Source organism: Osmerus mordax, chromosome 7, assembly GCF_038355195.1.
Source record: "Osmerus mordax isolate fOsmMor3 chromosome 7, fOsmMor3.pri, whole genome shotgun sequence".
NCBI classification, from domain to species: domain Eukaryota; kingdom Metazoa; phylum Chordata; class Actinopteri; order Osmeriformes; family Osmeridae; genus Osmerus; species Osmerus mordax.
In genome coordinates this window covers 17,572,672-17,594,909 of record NC_090056.1, presented here as the reverse complement: position 1 = coordinate 17,594,909, position 22,238 = coordinate 17,572,672, and the positions used below count along the sequence as shown (strand labels likewise).

The 22,238-nt window shown below is 52.9% G+C and overlaps 1 protein-coding gene across 1 annotated transcript in view; it reads left to right on the top strand.

Moving 5' to 3' along the window:
• Positions 1–22,238, top strand: part of LOC136945363 (laminin subunit alpha-5-like) — a 57,944-nt gene that overhangs the window by 21,522 nt on the left and 14,184 nt on the right. The window contains 40 exon segments of the mRNA XM_067239133.1: positions 2,566–2,681; positions 5,414–5,532; positions 5,670–5,760; positions 5,961–6,095; positions 6,205–6,267; positions 6,424–6,564; positions 7,142–7,279; positions 7,602–7,736; positions 7,897–8,031; positions 8,387–8,524; positions 8,727–8,779; positions 9,081–9,180; positions 9,291–9,343; positions 9,647–9,752; positions 9,873–9,972; positions 10,265–10,421; positions 11,048–11,186; positions 12,149–12,291; positions 12,416–12,519; positions 12,986–13,139; positions 13,322–13,485; positions 13,611–13,719; positions 13,890–13,987; positions 14,436–14,628; positions 14,952–15,078; positions 15,230–15,369; positions 15,561–15,676; positions 16,067–16,278; positions 16,417–16,469; positions 16,471–16,619; positions 17,284–17,428; positions 17,611–17,751; positions 18,328–18,489; positions 18,868–18,975; positions 19,428–19,511; positions 19,950–20,180; positions 20,946–21,059; positions 21,445–21,575; positions 21,730–21,810; positions 22,009–22,223. Of these exon segments, the coding sequence (XP_067095234.1) occupies positions 2,566–2,681; positions 5,414–5,532; positions 5,670–5,760; positions 5,961–6,095; positions 6,205–6,267; positions 6,424–6,564; positions 7,142–7,279; positions 7,602–7,736; positions 7,897–8,031; positions 8,387–8,524; positions 8,727–8,779; positions 9,081–9,180; positions 9,291–9,343; positions 9,647–9,752; positions 9,873–9,972; positions 10,265–10,421; positions 11,048–11,186; positions 12,149–12,291; positions 12,416–12,519; positions 12,986–13,139; positions 13,322–13,485; positions 13,611–13,719; positions 13,890–13,987; positions 14,436–14,628; positions 14,952–15,078; positions 15,230–15,369; positions 15,561–15,676; positions 16,067–16,278; positions 16,417–16,469; positions 16,471–16,619; positions 17,284–17,428; positions 17,611–17,751; positions 18,328–18,489; positions 18,868–18,975; positions 19,428–19,511; positions 19,950–20,180; positions 20,946–21,059; positions 21,445–21,575; positions 21,730–21,810; positions 22,009–22,223 (5,093 nt within the window).

Here is a 22,238-nt window from a genome sequence, read left to right as displayed (position 1 = left end):
GCCGTGGGTGTGGAGTCTCTCGACGTTTCTGACACATTTGGTTCCACTTGACTCAACTCAGTACAGGGATCAGACCCGCGCGGGACTGTCTGTGATTCTCATTATCAAACAACAGGACTGCCAAAGTAGATGTGTGTGTTGGTGCAAGGTCTTATGTCTACAATAATGCTTGATTCTCCTTGTACTTCTGTAGCGTAAGATAACACTTTATTAATACCCAGGCAAGGGAATGTGGGTGGTACAGCCGCTGGGAGATATATAGAGATATATAGAGATAAATAGAGAAAGCCCTCCAGAGAGAAGCCTTCGCAATCAGCTGCAATCCTGGCATTCTTCTCTGAGCGATAGCAGGGCTGTGCTCGGGCCGAGCCAGGGTCTGGACCTCAGCATCGCGGCAGAATGAAACATTTAATTTGTGACTCATTAGGAAGCTATTGACCTAATAGACTCATGGCCTTTGTTAAATGAGAGATACGTCAAGGCAGTTTAAAAAGAAATCTCGAGCCTGATATAACCATTCCAGTAAAGCATCCATGACTGTATAACATTTAGCAGATTAATATCCCTTTTTCCGTTTCACAGTCATATTTATCCAGAGCACCTCAGAGCACAGACAGTGCGTATCTCCACTATGGGTGGCCCCAGTGGGAATCAAACCCTGACCCTGATTTGACATCTGCCCTCCCAGTGGCCTGCAGTCTGCCCCCCCCCCCCTTCCCCAAGCTTCCCATTTTGCTCCAGTCTGGTGCGCTCACGCAAAGTGCTTTTAAAGCACATGACCTGTTTCAGCAAGTGCCTTTTGAAAACAGGGTCATGCTGTTTAGTGTGTGTGTTTGCGGAGGTGCAGACACACACGTATGATATCTGTATGTAATCCTATTAGAAGAGCTCAGGAACATGGCTTCTCTAATAGGATTAGGGAGATATGAAGCCCTGGTGTTCCTCACCATCTCCTTGTCTCTGGAGATCTGGAGCTGCGGGAGGATCTGGGCCACCCTGACCCACACCAGGGACGATCTAGACATAGATCCAGAATGACTAGATCGACACGCCCCATATCTTTCGGAGAACCTGTTTCACTTCTCACATCCGCAGGCGTGCCAATACTGGACCTTGTCTTTGATGCCCAGTGGAAGACTAGCCAAGACTAGAATGTGTGCGCTGCGGTTTAATAGAGCAGCTGTTTGAGAGATGCTGTCAGGTCTGGTAACTCTATATCTGCGGTTGGAGCATGAAGATCCACAGGTGATTGGTTCATGTGTGCAGCTGTCTTCTAATGACTCGCTCTCTTTCACAACCACACACCTACACACACACACACACACACACCTACACACACACACACACACACACACACACAAACACACTCACTCAGCTCTCAAATATCATGTTGTAACAGCAGATCCATAAGTAATTCACCACAGGCAAGGACTGCATCCATTGGTTTGTAGGCAGGCTGTAGCTGTAGGGGCTTGCAAGGTAATTCTGTCTCTCGCTCAGCCGTGTGTGTGTGTCGTGTGCATGGGTGTGTGTGTGTGTGTAGGAAATCAGAACCACTCAGTAGGGTTGAAACGTTCTTGTGAATGATGATTCCTAAAGCGCTCAGATGGTTCTAATAAGGTAACCTGTTCCTCTATACAAGGAACAGGTTATCTGGACCCAGAAGCACATGGCACCAAGGGGCTTCTAGAGAACTGGTACAATGTTCTGTTTCCTTAGTAACCGTGGCATTCTAGAAGGTTACAGGTCACTTTGAGACTGGTCTGATCATGTTGGCTACAGAGAACAGTGCCTGAGAGCTGGAGGAACTTAGGGGAAGGTATTGTGACCTTGCAGCTTCATTGCTACTTGATCTAGCTTTACAACGCTCCCTCTGTCTCTCCATCTGACTCCTGGGCCAATCAGAATTCAAATAAGAAGTCTTGAATCGTCAGAAAGCAGGCTAACATCCCCAGAAGGACACACGTTCAAAGAACGTGTGTTCACAGAAGTCCTCAGAACCACTCGAGTGACCCCAGTTGACCCCAGTGCTTGGCTGTGTGAGAACAGTGTGCAGATTGTCATTGTCCTGGTTCCCTCCTGCTCCAGGTTCATAAAGCCTGTCTCCCCTCTCTGTTTTGGCCTCCCTCTGCAAACTCAAGCTTGCTCACCCTAATCGGATTAGGCGGTTGGCTGGAGGGGGCTGCCTTTGTGGAGGAGGACTGATTAACTCTTGCATTGTGTGTGTGTGTTTGTGTGAAGAGGGTTCCACTTTAAGTTTATTACTGAGTTTGGTTCTCAACTTCCTCTCTGACTCAACAATGGAACTCTAACAGAAAAAGGAGTTTGAACACTAAGTGGTCTTTAAACCAAGCCCCAGAAACCACAATCCTGGTTATGTTTGACCATTTTCATACCTGTGTGTGTGTGTTTGGTTATAACCCTGACTAACCATGTCAAACTCCTATTCTTTAAGTGAACAAATCAAGTCAAACTGTTGCAGGAAACTCTTTTTGGAGTTAGATTGTTAATGTTGTTCATTAAGCTAGCTGCTAATGTGTGTGTTTGTTTATCTTTCTATCACAGACTGCAGTGTGACTGCCAGCACAACACTTGTGGATTGTCATGTGATCAGTGTTGCCCAGGGTTCCACCAGGTACCATGGAAACCGGCAACAACGTACAGTGCCAACGATTGTGAACGTGAGTGTCACCTTCACCCCCCCTCCCCCCTCCCCGTTAAACCCACACAAACACTACTCACACCATTCACATTTACATTTAGTCATTTAGCAGACGCTCTTATCCAGAGCGACTTACAGTAAGTACAGGGACATTCCCCCGAGGCAAGTAGGGTGAAGTGCCTTGCCCAAGGACACAACGTCAGGTGGCATGACCGGGAATCGAACTGGCAACCTTCGTATTACTAGCCCGACTCCCTCACCGCTCAGCCACCTGCCACCTGACCAACACATCTGACCTGGCCCGATATCTTTGTATAAACAAATCACAGGAACTTGACATGTGTCCTACACTAACACCTGCTTAGAAGACTAGCACACTCTAAACCAGATAGTGTTGTTTGTGGTGGATTGTCCCTTAAACTGATCAAGAATGTACGGTCTAGATAGATAACAAGACGATAACAGATCGACTATGGCAAGAAGGTCAAAACAATGTGGATGAAATCCTGCTGGATAAGGGAGAGAGGGAGGCAGAGGGAGAAAGAAAATCACCTCTCGTTGACTTTTCCAGCTCTGCAAAAAGTCCATTCAGAGCCAAAACAAACACAAACTCCTATCTGAGAATTTCACGGGTTAGAGCCGACGCGTCCTTCACCAGCTAATCACGTTATTGTAGTGAAGGACTCCAAGCCCCCAGCAGGCCCTCAAAGCTGACCTGGACGAGGTCCAGACCAAATTACTCATTCGTTTTTCATGCGCTCGAGGTGACTTGATTTATCCTACTTGATGGTCTCTCAATCGCCCCTTAGGGACTGCTCAACACGTTCCGTCACGAGGGAAGATAAATCAAGCACACCTCAAGTAAAAGTAATATCTGACTTGATCCTGGCCTGTCTCTGGCTAGTGTCGCCTCTCAGTCTTTAAGGGCTGATAGTGATGGAGAACCTTGCTGTTCTCAGACTCTGTATAAATAGCCCTGTCTCTGTTCTGTGTTGGCCTACCCTCGTCTTCAAAGCTTGGCTGTGGGTCAGGAGCTGTGTTTAGGATGTCGGATATCCGCCTCGCTTTCTCCCTCCTCTACCCAGCGAATCTAATCTGGGCACTGGCTGGGGACTGGTTATACCGAGGTCTAGATCCGTGAAGACATGCTTGTATCTCACTCTGAGGACACAGCAACAAAGCGATGGAAGAACACTCCGTTTTCCTTCTGGAGAGATAAAGTTTAGCGTGTCTGTGTGGTGTCTGCTCTCTGAGACGCAGAACCCAGCCCAGACACTTGGTCTTTACTGGGTCTTTAAGGCCGTGTTCACACTTGTAGTTTGGTTCTCTGGTTCAAAAAATATAACAATATTTCAGAAAAAAGGTTTGAAAAAAATAGAAACATTTGTGTGTGTTGTGTGAAGGTTTCGATTATAATTTTTTTAAAGGTTGAAAATATTTATTTTAAAAAGTTTTGGGAGAATAGTTTACAAATTTCGCAAAAATATTTTGAAAAAGAAAAGTTCAGAAAAAAGTTAAAAAGGTAGAAAAAATATTAAAAAATAAAGTTTCAAGAAAAATTGTAGTCAGCACTTCAACTTTTACCAGAGTCTTTTCAAACATGAGTATCTGTACTTCTACTTGAGTGAAGGATGTGTGTACTTTTGCCTTCTCTTGAGAAATCAGAACCTACTTGCTTTGAAGACGCTGCATACTTAAAAGGGTAAAAAAAAAAGCACAGCTTTGATAAAGATATGTAATTAATTAGCACCACTCTGCTCTGTTGATTATAGCTCTCCTGTAGATGAGAGAGCATTGTTCTTTCATCTTTTTAATGAGTTTAGAACCACAGAACTGCGTCTGTCATCTTCCCCAGTCAGACATGAGCACCTGCTGAAGGGGGGAAGGGTTTTAGAGGAGATTTGAAAGCACACCTCATTCTGATAGATCTTCAAAGAGTCCTCGGCTTGTTTGTAAACAGACGTCTTCAGATCCCAGGTGATGCTGTGTAACGTTGTAATGTGTCTGGTCTGAGAGTAGCAGTTTAACAGAGCTAAGCTGTCTGGTTATGGGCTGGGATGTCTACCCCTCTGCTGTCTGTAAGAATCCTTCTGTACTAAATAGGTGTGCTTGCCTTTGGCAACACAACCTATTCGTAATCTCACATATATATTTATGATTTCTTTTTCTTCCTTTGTCTTTAACGCTCTGATGGTTTATCATCCTGCCTTCTCCTCTTCAGGTTTCTCTCTTCTTTTCTCCTGCTGTGCCCTCGGTTTCTATCTCTTCCTCTCTTTCTCCTCTCTTTCTCCTCTCTTTCTTCTGCCGCCAGGTTGAGGCTTGCTTGTTATCTTTAGCATGCGGAGTATGTGTATGTGTGTGTGTGTGTGTGTTTTGGGGTGGAGGTATCTGTCTGTACTGTACTGTGCTGTGTGTCTGTGATGAATGATGCACATTGTGTACATGTAATGTATGTGTCCTGTACTCTACTCTTCTTGCCATCTCTCCTTCTTCACATTCTCATCTTCACTTCCTGTATTTGTGCTGACCAGTCGTCTCCAAGGCAACAACACAGTGTCTGTTATGCCAGCGTGCAGCTTGTGTCTCCTGTCATGACTGCGCGAGGGCAGACACAGTTTCAGTGTGTGCGTCTCCAGATCTGTAGTGTTTGTGTGTCACTAACGTATGTGTTGTCAAACTGTCTGTACAATGTGTGTTTTTCTCCTGAGTGTAGTCTAACTGTGTGTGTGTGTATGTGTGTGTTGTTCCCAGAGTGCAACTGTCACAGACATTCGTTTGACTGTTACTATGACCCCGAGGTGGACCACAGGAGGGCCAGCCTCAACACCCAGGGGGGGTACCGAGGAGGCGGAGTCTGTCTCAACTGCCAGGTACCTACCGACTCTCCACTAATACTCTAGTCTACTGTGCTCTACTATGCTCTACTGTGCTCTACTCAGTTTTACTCGGCTTTACTGTGTTCTACTTTGCCGTGTCCTTACTGTAAATGTCTGTCTTTTTCTCTCAGCATCACACCACAGGGATCAACTGCGAGCGCTGTATCCCCACCCACTACAGGTCACCTGACCATCCCCTGGACTCCCCATTGGCCTGCTCCCGTAAGTGACAGCTGTCAATCCATTTCAATATTCTATTGTAATACGGTCGAGGCCAGGTCTCCTTTCACTTTGTTACTGTGTAAACACCACTCCTTATCCACACTTCCTCTCTGTCTTTCCTTCTGTCTCTCACTGTCTGTCTCACTGCCTTTCTCGCCCTCCCTCCCTCCCTCAAACCCTCCCTCTCTCCCTCCCTCCAGCTTGTGTGTGCCAGTCAGAGTTTACTGATGGAACATGTGAGGACTTAACAGGCAGGTGCTACTGTAAACCCAACTACACTGGAGAGAACTGTGACTCCTGTGCTGAGGGCTACATCAACTTCCCTGAATGCTACCGTGAGCCACAAACACACAAACACACACAGACACACACAGTCCAGACTATCTCTAAGTATTTTACTGTTTGAACACACACAGTTAAACTGTATCTGTGCCTCATCTGCAGCCGTTCCCACCTACCCCAACAACAACATCAATGGAGAAGCTAAACCAGCAGGAGAGATCATCAGTAAGTCTCTCTCAGGGTCTCTCTCTAAATTGCTTTCGGCTGAGTTTCAAATCAGTCAGTCTATTTAAAAATGCTCAGTGTGTGTCTGGGTACTGAATATGTTTCTCTCTCTCTGTGTGTGTGCGTGTGTGTGCGTGTGTGTGTGTGTGTGTGCAGACTGTGAGTGCAGTGCGGCTGGGACAGAGGATAACTCCTGCCGTCCGGACCCCAGGACCCGAACCTGCATCTGCAAGCCTGGCTTCACGGGGGACCACTGTCTCAGCTGTGCCCCTGGGCACCACGGCTCCAACTGTCAGGGTAGGTCTCTCTCACACACACACACTTACGACAAACACACACACTCAGACAAACACACACGCGGGGGGACACAAACACGCACACTCAAACACACACACACGTACACACACACAAACGTTAACTGCACACACAAACTGCTGACCCAGTGTCACCAGCTCCACATACTACAGTACATTTGTTCAGCTTGTTTGTGTTTGTCTAGTGTTGATGTTGACCAGCCGTCTCCTCCAGGCTGGAGACCCCCCTGAGTCAGCACAAACACAACTGTGCTCTCTACTCTAACAACAGGAGCTTCTGTTTATGCTCACAGCTGATTGGTCAGACATGCACTTGAACTCATTCCTCCAATAGATGAATTGGATTTCAGATTAGATTGCACCCCCTCCCACACACACACACACACACACAGTAACACACACAGTAACACAGGCTCACACACAACTCTCCCGTACACCGTCTTCTCTGTTGATTTTGAGAGATTATAACTGTGTGAGTGTTTGTGCGTGTGTGTGTGTGTGCGTGTGTGTGTGTGCGCGTGTGCGCGTGTGTGCGTGTGTGTGCGCCTGTCCTTCCCCAGCCTGCCAGTGCTCTGGCCCAGGATGCCTGGACGGGTCATGTGACACGTTCACGGGGCAGTGCCTGTGTCGCAGTGGGTTCCAGGGCTATGCATGTGACCAGTGTGCTCCTGGGTACTTCAACTACCCCCTCTGCCAATGTGAGTGGCCTCTGCCAACGCACACACACACACTCTGTCCCTGTTCTCTCTCCTGCTTCTGTGGGCACTGCCAACCTGACAAAGAGCCAAGAACACAGAGAGAGAGAGGGAGAGAGAGAGAGAGAGAGAGAGAGAGAGAGGAGAGAGGAGAGAAGGAGAGAGAGAGAGAGAGAGAGAGGAGAGAGAGAAAGAGAAAGAGTGCAGGAATGCTGCTTGCTTTTCCTAAGCAGACGTGCTTATCTAACCTCCCATTTGTGTGTGCGTGTGTGTGTGTGCATGTGTATTTGTGTGTGTGCATGCTACGTGTGTGTGTGTGTTCCAGTGTGTGGCTGCAGCAGCGTGGGCTCTCTCCCAGGGGGCTGTGATTCCTCTGGTCGCTGTCTGTGCCGTCCTGAGTTCCACGGACCTCGCTGTGAGCAGTGCAAGTCTGGCTTCCACTCCTACCCTCACTGCCAAGGTAGGCTGCTGGATGTTGATTGGACTAGAATTTACTGGACTAGACTGGTGGGTAAACCATCTGGACAACTCTAGAACTGACTATACTGGAGGGGGTAGACAAGTTAGGAATTGAGGGGCGGAGTGTGTTTCTGATGAGGTGTTTACTTCCTGTTACCCAGAGTGCACCTGTGACCCTCGGACCTCGTTGGATTCCAGCTGCAGTGTTTCTGGTCACTGCCACTGCCGACCTAACTACAGCGGCGTCGCCTGCGACCAGTGTGCCCCCGGTTTCTATGGTTACCCCAGCTGCACACGTATGTGTCAGATCAGACTAGAGCTCTGATTGGTCAAGAACATTGATTGGTTGTTGCTCAGATAATGAACTTGGTTGTTTGTTGCCTGTTTGTTGCCTGTGATTGAAGAAAATATTTCTACCACCCCTGTACCTTTCAATCCAAACTCTTCCTCTCCTCTCATCTCCTCCTCCACCTTCCTTTCCTTTCCTTCTCCCTTCTCTCCTCTCCTTTCTACCCTCCCACCCTCTCATTTCTACCCTCCCTCTTCCTCTCTCCTCCCCCTCTCTACCTCCCTCCTTCCCCTCCCCTTCTCTCCCTCCTCCCCTCCTCCCCCCCTCCCCCTCTCTCCCTCCCCCCATCCCCCCTCCCCCAGCCTGCCAGTGTTCGTCGGAGGGTTCTCGCTACAGCAGCTGTGACCAGGTGAGCGGTCAGTGTTCCTGTCTGCCTGGTGTGGTGGGACAGAGGTGCGAGAGCTGCACCCCCGGCTCCTACGGCTTCCCCCGCTGCCAAGGTAACACTCACACACACACACTCACACACACATGGCTGTGGACAGGGAATGTGTGTGTTTGTCATTTTGTTGTTGAAATATGTTTTCATCTGTAAAATGCACAAGCAAACAATATGCACAGTGTCAGGTTACAGGTCATCATTTTTGTAGTTTCTTTCCCATCCGCCCCGTGTGTCTGACGGTGTTTCTGCTCTCCTCACAGCTGGTACCTGCCATCCTGTAGGCTCCGTCCACAACAACATCCAGCCCACCATCGTAAGGTCCACTGCTCTGCACCCTTCCTCTCATCTTGTCCTATTCAGAGATCACAAAACAGCTCATTAAGGCTGTTTGATGTACATTAAGGCTGTTTGATGTAGCTCACCTGCTGCACCTGCTGGGTGGGGTTAGCCCCCTCTTAACAGTTCGGTAGATTACACTGTAGACTCCCACCACCTGGCACCATTACGTCTGTCCCGTTTATGAACACAATACAAGTTATCATGACTTTCTGACGGTGCTCTACACATCCAGCTTGCTGATTGGTTTGTGGTGCCTGTCACTCATGTCTCGCCAGGGTTCCTGTGAGTGTCGTCCCTATGTGGAGGGCGGGGCCTGTGACAGGTGTCAGCCTCTCTACTGGAACCTGTCTCCGGATACTCCAGATGGCTGCTCCAGTAAGGCATTTCTCATTTGAACTGAAATGGACTTCATGGATGAAAACACGACGATGCAAGGTTTTGTTCAGCCAGATAACGCTCTCTCTCTCTGTCCACCTCGTGCCCAGGCTGTGAGTGTCACCTGCCAGGAACCATCAGTGGAGTGGCAGAGTGTGCTCAGGTCAGTCACCAGCACACTGTCCACCAGACTGCAGGGGGAAGGGGAGGGGCTGCTCTGAGATCGCTCTGAATTCTGGGTGGAGTTCTCAGTAGGTTCTGGAGTGTTGAGAAGGATGGGCTGATATCTATTGTGACGTTGGTGTTTAGAATCCTGAAGTGGGGTTCTGTTCAGGGAGCTAATGGACATCGGAATCACTTCCAACCAAGGACTTAGTTCAATATTCTCAGATCATGGATTAGCGACAGGCTTTTCTGTCTCTGGCCATAACGCCGGTGGTCTAACAGTGTGTTCCTGTTTTGGCAGGGTAACGGCCAGTGCCACTGTAAACCCAACGCCTGTAGTGGCACCTGCTCTGTGTGTAAAGATGGATACTACAACCTGCAGAACAACAACTACTTCGGTTGTCAAGGTGAGGACGTGGAGGAGGGAAGACGACACTGTGTGTGTGTGTGTGTGTCAGTAATCTCTTGTTAGCTATAACCATGGTGTGTGTGTGCCTGTGTGTGTGTGTGTGTGTGTGCGCTTCCAGGTTGTCAGTGTGACATAGGTGGGTCTGCCGGCCAGTCGTGTGGTGAGAGGAATGGCAGGTGTCGCTGCAGACCCAATGTGGACGGGCCCAAGTGTACCCAGTGAGTCACACACACACACTCACACACACGCACCAGAACCTCACACACACACCACAACAGCATCTCACGTCCATGTTGTTGCCTAGTGATCCTAATCCAAAGCAATAACGTTTTTGTTCCCTTCCAGGTCTGCCTAGTCAGCTACTTCCCTGTCTGTAACAGTCTGAACAATAAAGTTGTTGTTGTCTGTAACAGTCTGAACAATAAAGTTGTTGTTGTCTGTAACAGTCTGAACAATAAAGTTGTTGTTGTCTGTAACAGTCTTAACAAGTTGCTGTTGTCTTGCCTCCAGGCCCCGCCCTGATCACTACTTCCCAGACCTGCACCACCTGAAGTTTGAGGTGGAGGACGGCACCATGCTGGACGGACGGCCCGTGCGTTTCGGCTACAACCCCCAGGAGTTCCAGGGCTTCAGCTGGCGCGGCTACGCCCAGATGACCCCCATCCAGGTATGACACCCGCGACCTACGACCTCTGAACCAGGATGTGAAATGTGTCCGTTAGACCTACATAGTTTCTATTGTATTACATTTAAGATGTAGTTTTGTGAGAATGACATATAATTACCTTTCTACTCTCTAGCTTGATGCTAACTAATTGAATCCTACGTAATGGATGTGTGTTGACTGAGCAGTCTTTCCCAGAGCCCTGGTGGGGTGATGAAGCGATGTGGTGTTGTGTCTAGTGTGGACCTGGCTTGGCTGAGGCAGCAGAGTGCTTGCTGTACTGTTGCTGGCTGGCAGGCAGGCTGGCTGGCTGGCTGGCTGGCAGGCTGGCAGGCTGGCAGGCTGGCTGGCTGGCTGGCTGGCTGGCTGGCAGGCTGGCTGGCAGGCTGGCTGGCTGGCTGGCTTTGGTGGTGGAACTAAGGAGAGGCTTCTGCATTTTTCTGTCTCTCTTTCTGTCTCTCTTCTGTCTGTCTGTCTCTCTCTCTGTCCCTCTCTCTCTGTTTCTCTCTGTCTCTCTCTCTCTGTTTCTCTGTCTCTCTCTCTGTCTCTGTCTCTCTCTGTCTCTCTCTGGTTCTCTCTGTCTCTCTCCTTCTTATGGCTCCCCCCTCCCCTGGGTCCCTGTGCCCCAGTCCAAGGTGGCGGTGCTGGTGTCAGTCAGCTCTCCCGACCTCTTCCATGTGGTGTTGCGCTTCGTGAACCGTGAGGGGGTGGATGTGAGGGGGCGTCTCTCTGTCCTGGAGGACCACAAGGACTTCCTCTGTGGTAATTGTAAGGGTAACCTCCTCCTCCCTGCTCCTCTTCTCTTCTTTCCGCCGCTTGCTCCCTCACTCACCTCCACATGGGCCAGAAGGCTTGTGTCTGTGTGGCTGTCTGGCGGCAGGCTCTGATTGGCTGTTTAAGGGCATGTAGGGGGTGTGTCTGCTGCTGGCTACGGCTGCTTCTCCTGTCGCTGCGTCTCAGGAAATAGACCCCCTCACTCCCCCACCCCTCATCCCCCCACCCCCACCTACTAAGACCATCTCCTCTGCTACACCCCCCCCCCCCCCACCTCATCACCCTCCCCAACCCTCCTCCTCACCCCCCACCCCCTCTGCCCTCCTCACCCTCCACCCTCCCCAACCCTCCTCCTCACCCCCCCCCCCCCTCTGCCCTCTTCACCCTCCACCCTCCCCAACCCTCCTCTCTCACCCTTCCCCTGCTTCCACTCTCCCTACTCCCCCCCCTCCTCAGAACACAGTAAAGATGGTGGTGCAGGTGAGCGAGGCAGATGTCTACCTCACTCGCCTCATCCTAAGATACCGTAACACTGAGCCAACCGTCTCCAATGGTAAAATCAAAGCCTATCAGAACAGCCGCGGAGGTACGTTCCACCAATCAGCTGGTAGCTTGAAGCAACATCCTTTATCTGCTCGACGACAGGCTTGAACTTCACTTGTCATTGGTCACACAAATGTCCATCAGATTTTTTATTTAATTTTTAAATAGCTACAGCTACACAATCCTTTTCATCCATGATATCCCTGAGAACACACTGAGAAAATGTTAACGTTTTCTTGTGTGTGTGTGTGTGTGAGCGTGTGTGTGTGTGTGTGCGTGTGAGTGTGAGTGTGTGCGTGCATGTGGAACTTGTGCTCAGAATTTTTTTATAAAAACATTATGATCTTATAATCTTTTCCATATGTAGTCTAAGTAAATCTGAGCTAATGCGTGTGTCCCTGCGTGTTCTGCAGGTTCAGAACAGTCCAAGCAGATTGTGTTTGCACCCAGCTCAGAACCCACCTTCGTCAACGTTCCCCAGAACAACTTTGTGGAACCATTTGTTCTCAACCCTGGAACCTGGACCATTGTTATAGAAGCTGAGGGTATTCTGCTGGTGAGAACACACACACTCACACACACACACACACACACACACGTGCACTAATACACACCGCATACACACTTACACATACACACAGTAATTGATTCCCAAGTTCCTCCTGTATTCCTCCTTGTAGGACTACCTGGTGCTGTTGCCTAGCGCCTACTATGAGGCTCCTATCCTGCAGATGAGGGTGACGGAGGCCTGCTCCTACAGCCCTGCAGCAGACGCCAGCACCAAGTCAGCACCTCCTCCTCCCCCCCCTGCTTCACCTCTTCCTCCTCCTCCTTCCTCTCCTCCTCCCTCTCCTCCATCTCCATCCACTCCCTCTTCCTCCTCCTTCCTCTACTCCACTTCCAACCACTCCCTCTCCTCCTCCTCTTCCTCCTCCCTCTCATCCTCTCCTCCTCCTCCTCCTCCTCCTCCCTCTCATCCTCTCCTCCTCCTCCTTCCTCTCCTCCTCCCTCTCCTCCATCTCCATCCACTCCCTCTTCCTCCTCCTTCCTCTACTCCACTTCCAACCACTCCCTCTCCTCCTCCTCTTCCTCCTCCCTCTCATCCTCTCCTCCTCCTCTTCCTCCTCCTCCTCCCTCTCATCCTCTCCTCCTCCTCCTCTTCCTCCTCCCTCTCATCCTCTCCTCCTCTCCTCCTCCTCCTACACTCTCCTCAGGTCAGTGTGTGCTGACTGGTGTCTCCCCCCCCACAGCTGCCTGCTGTACAGGTACCTGTCCCTGGAGGGCATGCCCTCCATCTCTGCCCGCGACGCCAGCTGCCGCTTCGACAACCACCTGCCCCGGCCCTGCCAGAGCGAGAAGATCACGCCACGCCATCCCGACATGGCCGTGTGCAGCGGCCACGATGTGAGTGTGTGTGTGTGCGTGTGTGAGGGGGGGAGGGGGGGTGACAGGAAGGAGAAGGGATGAAGGAGGGGATGAAGGGAAGGGGGCTCAGCATGGACACAAAGCAGTGTGACTGTGACCTGTACAGCGTGTCTAACTCCTCTGCCCCCCCTGTCCCCCGTCCCCCCCGTCTGGTGGTCCAGATCAGCGTGCATCTGCGCAGCCGCCTGCCCCGCCCGGGAGACTACGTCCTGGTGGTGGAGTATGCCAGCGAAGACCTCAGCCCCCAGACCCTCACTGTGTCCCTCAACACGCCCGGGGGACGCACACACACATACCTGCTCACTCTGACGCACTGCAAGTACAGGTAAAGGCTGCGTGTGTGTGTGTGTGTGTTTGCTGTGTTCTGTCTATAGTTGCTCATTTGTCAACAGGTCTTCATAATGCATGTCCTCTCTGTTTTTCTCTGTGTGTGTGTGTGTGTGTGTGTAGTTTCCTGTGCAGAGCGGTAACCGTTGACGACCAGAGTCGTGTGGCGGTGTTCTCTCTGTCGACGGAAGCTGAGGTCCAGCTGATGTCAGACCGCGCCAGCTTCTTCCTGGTGAGGCTTTCCTCCTGGTCACATGATCAAAACCAGCAGGGCTCCTTCAGGCCAATAAGGACGTCACAGTGTTGACTCATGTATCCCTGTTTCTTTACACATACCACAATAACAGGTGCAAGGAAAGTGAAATATCTTGTTGAAATACTTGTTGGTGTGTCTCCTCGCAGCACAAAGTGTACCTGGTGCCACATGAGCAGTTTAGTATGGAGTACCTGGAGCCTAAGGTCCACTGTATGAGCACCCACGGGCTCTTCTCTGCAGACAGGTAATCACTGGAGCTAACCCCTGGAGCTAACCCCCGTCTCATCTTCCCAGCACCCTGGCCATCCTCTAACATTCACTCCTCTCCTCCCTCTCCTCTCTATTTCTATCTTTATCCCCACTTCTTTTTTCCTTTCCTTTATTCTCCCTTCCCTTCCTCTCCTCTTCTGTTCCCTCCCCTCCCCCCCTCCTCCCCTCCCCCCCTCTCCTCTCCCCCCTCTCCTCTCCCCCCTCCTCTCTCCCCTCTCTCCTCTCCTCTCCCCTCCCCTCCTCTCCCCTCCCCTCCTCTCCTCTCCTCTCCTCTCCTCTCCTCTCCTCTCCCCCCTCCTCTCCCCTCCTCTCCTCTCCTCTCCTCTCCCCTCCCCCCCTCTCCTCTCCTTTCCCCCTCCTCCACTGCCCGCCCCTCTCTCCCTCCCCCCCTCTCCTCTCCCCTGCCCTCCTCTCCCCTCCAGCTCCTCCTGTGTATTGTCCAGGTTCCAGACCCCCTCAGACTCTCTGGTCCTGAAGGAGGGGCAGGCCTCCTCGGTGCAGGAGCCCGTCCTGGCCGACCTGCCCCTGGGCCCGGCCGACGCCCCCCACTGGGGCGGGGACCGCCCCCCCAACGCCGCTGACAACGCCGAGCACATCCACCTGGACTCCTCCCAGGTACACCCCCCCTCCCACCCTGGTCCTTCTCTCCTCGTCTCCTCCTCCTCTCCTCCTTCTCTCAGACTGACTCCCTATGGTACAACTGGGCTCCTCAAGGACTTGTGAGTTAGACAGTCATTCAGTAGACAGGGAAAGCATTGGTTGGTAAGTAAGTAGGTAGTAAATGAATGAACTCACCAGGAAGTACTTTCTTAATTTATCTCTCTTCATTCCTTCTGTTTTTTCTTTCTTTCTTCCTTTTTTCTTTTCTAATTCTGTGTTTCTGCTCTCTGTCTCTCTCCCTCTCTCTCTCTCTCTCTCTCCCTCCCTCTCCCCTCCAGAATGCGGCAGTGTACTCCACACATGTAAACACTCTGGGGCGCTATGTGTTCATCCTGCACTACCACCAGCCCCTGCACCCCACCTACCCCCTGCAGGTCTTCATCAACGGGGGACGCATCTGGCACGGTCAGGCTCTTCACCTTTTACAGGAACAGTAGAACAGTAGACAACTTTATCAACTCACTAATTGGAAATGTATTCAGCAACTTGTACACGTTGTGAGAATCCTGACTGATAGGTCAGCATCATTCAAATGGAAATTGTTTTGTCCTCTCAGGCCATGTCAACGCCTCCTTCTGTCCCCACGGTTACGGTTGCCGTGGCGTCCTGATCTCGGAGAACCAGATCATCCTGGATGTGACGGATCATGAGCTGTTCATCACCGTGCAGATCCCTGACGGCAAGACCCTCTGGCTGGTGAGACTGACCTCCCCTCCTCCTCCTCCCCTCTTCTCCTTCTCCTGTCCTCCTCCTCTTCTTGTCTTCCTTCTAGTTCTCCATCATCATTTCTCAGAATCTCTTATCCTTTCTCTTCATGTCTTACAGTCTACACAGTTAACAACCTTTATCATCTTTCCCTGTGTGTGTGTGTGTGTGTTGTCTACCAGGACTATGTGTTGGTGGTTCCAGAGAGCAGTTACAGCTCCAGCTATCTGACTGAGGAGCCTCTGGACAAGTCTTATGACTTCATCAGCAACTGTGGCCAGAACAGCTTCTACATCAAGTAAGTTTACCCCCACTGTAAAATGACTGGCCCTCTGACATCATGAGGAACATAGTATATTGCTTTTACCTTTCACCTTATCAACTGTGAATCCCCCCCCCTCCTCCCTCCCTCCCTCCCTCCCTCCCTCCCTCCCTCCCTCCCTCCCTCCCTCCCTCCCTCCCTCCCTCCCTCCCTCCCTCCCTCCCTCCCTCCCTCCCTCCCTCCCTCCCTCCCTCCCTCCCTCCCTCCCCCCTCCCCCCTCCCCCCTCCCTCCCCCCTCCTCCCTCCCTCCCTCCCCCCTCCCTCCCCCCTCCTCCCTCCCTCCCTCCCCCCTCCCTCCCCCCTCCTCCCTCCCCCCTCCCTCCCCCCTCCTCCCTCCTCCCTCCCTCCCTCCCTCCCTCCCCCCAGTCCAGCCACAGCCTCTCCGTTCTGCCGTAGCTCGGCCGTGTCTCTCTCCGCCTTCTTCAACAACGGCGCTCTCCCGTGTGGCTGTCACGAGGTGGGCTCCGACAGCGACACCTGCCAGGCCTTCGGAGGACAGTGCAGCTGCAGGCCCCACGTGATTGGCCGAGACTGCTCCCAGTGCGCCACGGGATACTGGGGCTTCCCCAACTGCCGACGTAGGCACACCTCGGGGGGCCAATCAGATAACAATTTGGTTTAGTGTGTCCTGGTTCATGAAACTAACTGCTTTTGTGTGTGTTTGTATGTGCCTGTGTGTGTGTGTGTGTATGTGCCTACGTGTGTGTGTGTGACAGCGTGTGCGTGCGGCAGCAGGCTGTGTGAGTCGGTGACAGGTGACTGCATCTGTCCCCCCGAGGACGGTGAGACCAGAGTGTACCCAGTGTGAGCCGCAGACGTTCGGCTGCCACCCGCTGGTGGGCTGCGAGGTGTGCAACTGCTCCCGGCCCGGGGTCACCTCCCCCGACGTCAGCTGCGACACGGCCAGTGGACAGTGCAGGTAGGCCCCCACAGCCTGGGGACCCGGGGCGGAGCCCTCCCTCCAGCCTGGGGACCCGGGGCGGAGCCCTCCCTCCAGCCTGGGGACCCGGGGCGGAGCCCTCCCTCCAGCCTGGCCAGGGTCACCCAGCTGGAAGTGCAGCGTCAGGGGTGGGGGTGCTGGGGTTGTGTCCAGGCTAGCCACACGCTTGGAGCGTTCAGCACCAGGCCAGGGTCAGAGCTGAGTCCCCCTGCCCAGACCCAGCCCTGATACTCTGCACCAGCCTGTCACATTCCTCTCCCACATCCAACACTCACACACACACTCAGACTCACACACACGCAGACACTCACACACACTCAGACACACACACTCAGACACACACTCAGACTCACACACACACAACACTCAGACACACACTCAGACACACACACATATGCCAATGCAAATCTGTGGACTCTGTCTTGACAAGACTGCAACTGAATTTCTACCCCTGCACACAGGGCACACACACGTTTATTTTCCTAAGCATAAGCATGTTTCATGATTGAAATTAATCAAAAAGTCAATCAAATAGATTTTGTAGGATCGTAAAACCTTTTGCTGTCGGGGCTTGTTAACATTCTTTGTTTGATATTTGATACTCTGGTACTGACTGACTAATATTTAATTGGATGTTTTGCAGATGTAAGAACAACGTCATTGGCCGACAGTGTGACCGCTGTGCCCCTGGTTTCTACGGTTACCCCAACTGCAGACCATGTGACTGCAACGAGGCAGGCACTGAGGAGGATGTGTGTGACTCCTTCAGCGGACAGTGCCTCTGCAAGGTCAGCACACACACACACACACACTCACACTAACCCCCCCCCCCCCCACACACACACACACTCACTCACACAAACTAACCCCCACACACACACACTAACCCCCCCCCCCCACACACACACACACTAACCCCCCCCCCCCCACACACACACACACACTAACTCACCCACATTTCCCCCCCCAGGAGAACGTCCAGGGCCAGAGGTGTGACCAGTGCAAGGTGGGCACCTTCCACCTGGACCCCACCAACCCTAAAGGCTGCACCAGCTGTTTCTGTTTCGGAGCCACCGACCGCTGCCGCAGCTCTGAAAAGAGACGCACCGAGGTACCCCTGACCCCTGTGACCCCTGACCCCTGTGACCTGTCATAGCTGGCTGGTTCAACACAGACACGTTCAGTATAGAACTGCAAGTAGAGTGCACAAGAGGTTCACAATCCTACTGGAACCTTCTGGCTCTCCTCTCCCCCTCTCCTCTCCCCCTCTCATCTCCCCTCTCCTCTCCCCCTCTCCTCTCCCCCTCTCCTCTCCCCCTCTCCTCTCATCTCCCCTCTCCTCTCCCCCTCTCCTCTCCCCCTCTCCTCTCCCCCTCTCCTCTCATCTCCCCTCTCCTCTCCCCCTCTCCTCTCCCCCTCTCATCTCCCCTCTCCTCTCCCCCTCTCCTCTCCCCCTCTCTTCTCCCCTCTCCTCTCCCCCTCTCCTCTCCCCCTCTCCTCTCCCCCTCTCCTCTCATCTCCCCTCTCCTCTCCCCCTCTCCTCTCCCCCTCTCCTCTCCTCCTCTCCTCTCATCTCCCCTCTCCTCTCCCCCTCTCCTCTCCCCCTCTCCTCTCCCCCTCTCCTCTCATCCTCTCCTCTCCTCCTCTCCTCTCATCTCCCCTCTCCTCTCGACTCCTCTCCTCCCAGGTGATGGACATGACTGGCTGGGTCCTCCTGGGAGTGGACAGACAGGAAGTCCCGGTCAAGGTGTATCCTGATCAGGATCTGGTGGAAGCGGACCTCAAGGACGTACCTGACGTCTACCAGGAAATGCACTGGCATGCTCCTCGCACCTACCTGGGAGACAAGGTGGGCATGGTCCCTGCATAGGGGGAGGTAGGGGAGAGGCAGGGTGGGTAGGGAGGGGAGCCTACAGCGTGAGGTACGTGGAGGCAGAGGGCTGTAGCTGGGCAGGAATGAGGGACTGGCAGCGTTGTGAGTCTGGATCAGATAAGAGCTGGCTGCCAGGGCTTGTGTTCAGCTGGTTAGCAGACAGGGGATGATGAAGGGAATCAGGGTCCAGTCTGCAGTACAACAACCCTCATGTCCGGCTCCTGCTCTCTCTCTCTCTCTCTCTCTCTCTCTCTCTCTCTCTCTCTCTCTCTCTCTCTCTCTCTCTCTGTACATCTCTCTCACTCGTTCTCTCTCTTCATCTCTCCCTCGGCCTCTCGGCCTCTCTCGCTCCAGGTGTCTTCCTACGGGGGTTACCTGAGGTACCGTCTGAACACCCAGACCATGAGAGGAGACTCACTGTCTCTCCCTGCAGAGACCTCACGTCCTGACATCATACTCAAGGTACACACACACACACTCTCACACACACACACACACACACACACACTCACACACACACACACACACACAGACACCACACACAGATGTTACACACATGACTTGCTGCTGCTGTTTACTTACATTCTAAAGCAACTGTTTAGACGGTCGCACATTCATGATCACTTAGGCACACATGACTTGCTGCTGCTGTTTACTTACATTCTAAAGCAACTGTTTAGACGGTCGCACATTCATGATCACTTAGGGAATATTGAGCCTGCACGTAAACACACTCATTGAATCTGAACCCATATACTTTGATGTCAGTAAAAACTAGATGAAGGAGAATGTTTTGATACGCCACCCGTACCGATAGCCAGAACATGCAGATACATGTTAATCTGATGGAGCGTAGCTGATTGTGGTGCTGTGGTGTGTGTGTGTAGCTGATGGTGGTGTGTGTGTGTGTGCAGGGGAGTCAGATGACACTGGTGTTTATGGAGCGTGAGTACACCTCACCAGAGGAGCCACACCTGGGCATCGTGCACATGGTTGAGGTAGGACCGCCCACCCGCCCTCTGGCCCAATGGGAACTCCCTGCTTTCCCTGTACACTGCATCCAATCCCATTGTTGGATTCATAAATGTTTTTTCTGTTTCTTCTTTTCACTCTCCTTGCCTCCCACATACCTCTCTCTCTCACTCCCCTTCTCTCCCTCCCACCCTCCCTCCCTCCTTCTCTCTCTCCCTCCCCTTCTCTACCTCCCTCTAAACCTCCCTCCTTCTCTCTCTCCCTCCCTCCCTCCCTCCCACCCTCCCTCCTTCTCCCTCCCTCCCTCCTTCTCCTTCCCTCCCTCCTTCTCTCCCTCCCTCCCTCCTTCTCCCTCCCTCCCTCCTTCTCTCCCTCCCTCCTCCCCTCCCTCCCCTCCCTCCCCTCCCTCCCTCCCTCCCTCCCTCCCTCCCCCTCTCCCCCACCCCCTCTTCTTCCCCCCCCAGGGTAGCTTCCGCCATGCCCAGACAGGTAACTCTGTGTCCAGGGAGGAGCTGATGATGGTGCTGGTGGCTCTGGAGTCTCTCCAGGTGCGGGTGCTCCACTCCCAGTCCTCCCACTCCGTGTCGCTCCGCGCCGCTGTGCTGGAGGCCGCGCGGGACCTGCCGTCCGGGCGCCATGCCAACAACGTGGAGATCTGCCTTTGCCCTGCCAACTACCTGGGAGACTCCTGCCAGGTACCACACACCTGTATGACTGGCACACCTGTCTGACTGGCACACCTGGCTGACTGGCACACCTGACTGGCACACCTGTCTGACTGGCACACCTGTCTGACTGGCACACCTGTCTGACTGACACACCTGACTGGCACACCTGTCTGACTGGCACACCTGTCTGACTGACACACCTGACTGGCACACCTGTCTGACTGGCACACCTGTCTGACTGACACACCTGACTGGCACACCTGTCTGACTGGCACACCTGTCTGACTGACACACCTGACTGGCACACCTGTCTGACTGGCACACCTGTCTGACTGGCACACCTGTCTGACTGGCACACCTGACTGACTGACACACCTGACTGGCACACCTGTCTGACTGGCACACCTGTCTGACTGACACACCTGACTGGCACACCTGTCTGACTGGCACACCTGTCTGACTGGCACACCTGACTGGCACACCTGTCTGACTGGCACACCTGACTGGCACACCTGTCTGACTGGCACACCTGACTGGCACACCTGTCTGACTGGCACACCTGTCTGACTGGCACACCTGTCTGACTGGCACACCTGACGCCCGGCCAGCACACCTGCCACTGCTTTTCTACCTGCACCTCTTTACAGACGATGCCGTTCTGTCAGGCTGGTCTGAAGATGAGATGTGCAGCCACCCTTACCCACCCAGGCATCTTACTGTACCCAAACCTTCATCACATTCACAAGCTAACTCCCCCTCCACTCTCTCTCCCCTCCATCCCTGTCTCCACAGCAATGTGCCCCCGGCTTCTACAGGGACACCAAGGGGCTGTTCCTGGGGAAGTGTGTACCCTGTAACTGTCACGGTCACTCTGACCAGTGTCTGGACGGCTCTGGGGTCTGTGTGGTGAGGACCAGCCTTCACCATGATTCAGAATGTTTCCTAAATTCGAAAATGGAGACCGTTTCTCACCCATGAAGGGATGTTACGGCTATGTTACATTTACATTTAGTCATTTAGCAGACGCTCTTATCCAGAGCGACTTACAGTAAGTACAGGGACATTCCCCCGAGGCAAGTATGGTGAAGTGCCTTGCCCAAGGACACAACGTCATTTTGCACGGCTGGGAATCGAACCAGCGACCTTCTGATTACGAGCCCGATTCTTTAACCGCTCAGCCACCTGACTCCCATGTTCTGGTGGATTTGATTGTTGACCGTTGCTGAGTGTGATCATGCAGAGGGTATGTTGGTGTTGACCTACTCCTGTTGTTGTTGTCGTCGTCGCTCAGAACTGTCAGCACAACACCGCCGGGCATCACTGTGAGAAGTGTCAGGGCGGTTTCCACGGCAACAACCATTTGGACGGTGACGCTTTGTCCTGTGACAGCTGTCCCTGCCCTCTGCAGGTGGCGTCCAACAAGTTAGTCCACTCTACTCGGTTCTACTCTACTCAGTTCTGCTCTAATCTACTCTCTACTCCACTTGACTCTACTTTGCACAGCTCTGCACAATTGGCCTCGACTCGACTTGACATAAACAGCTTTACGAGCCCACCTCTCTCTCTCTCCCTGTAGTTTTGCGGTGGGCTGTGTGGAGAAGCCCAACAGTATGCAGTGTCTGTGTATGCCTGGCTATGCAGGTTCCCACTGTGAGAGGTCAGTACCAGCCCATGCCACGCTCTCTCTCTCCTCCTGCACACACACTCAGGAAGCAGGAAGTAGGAGGCAGGAAGTAGGATGCAGGAAGCAGGAGGCAGGAAGCAGGAGGCAGGAAGCATGAAGCCAGGCTACTTAAAGGCGTGCTCCTGTCTCCGACCCCCCGACCTCTCTCACCGTCTCCCTCCCCTCGCACAGGTGCGCTCCCGGTTTCTACGGCAACCCCATGGTGATCGGCAGCACCTGCCAGCCCTGCCGTTGTCACGACAACACGGACCCCAACATGCTGTTCAGCAACTGCCACCCGCTGACGGGAGAGTGCCAGGGCTGCATGCACAACGCTGCCGGGAGCCACTGCGAGATCTGCGCCCCCGGTTACTACGGCGACGCCGTCACCGCTAAGAACTGCACCAGTGAGCTACGCTTTG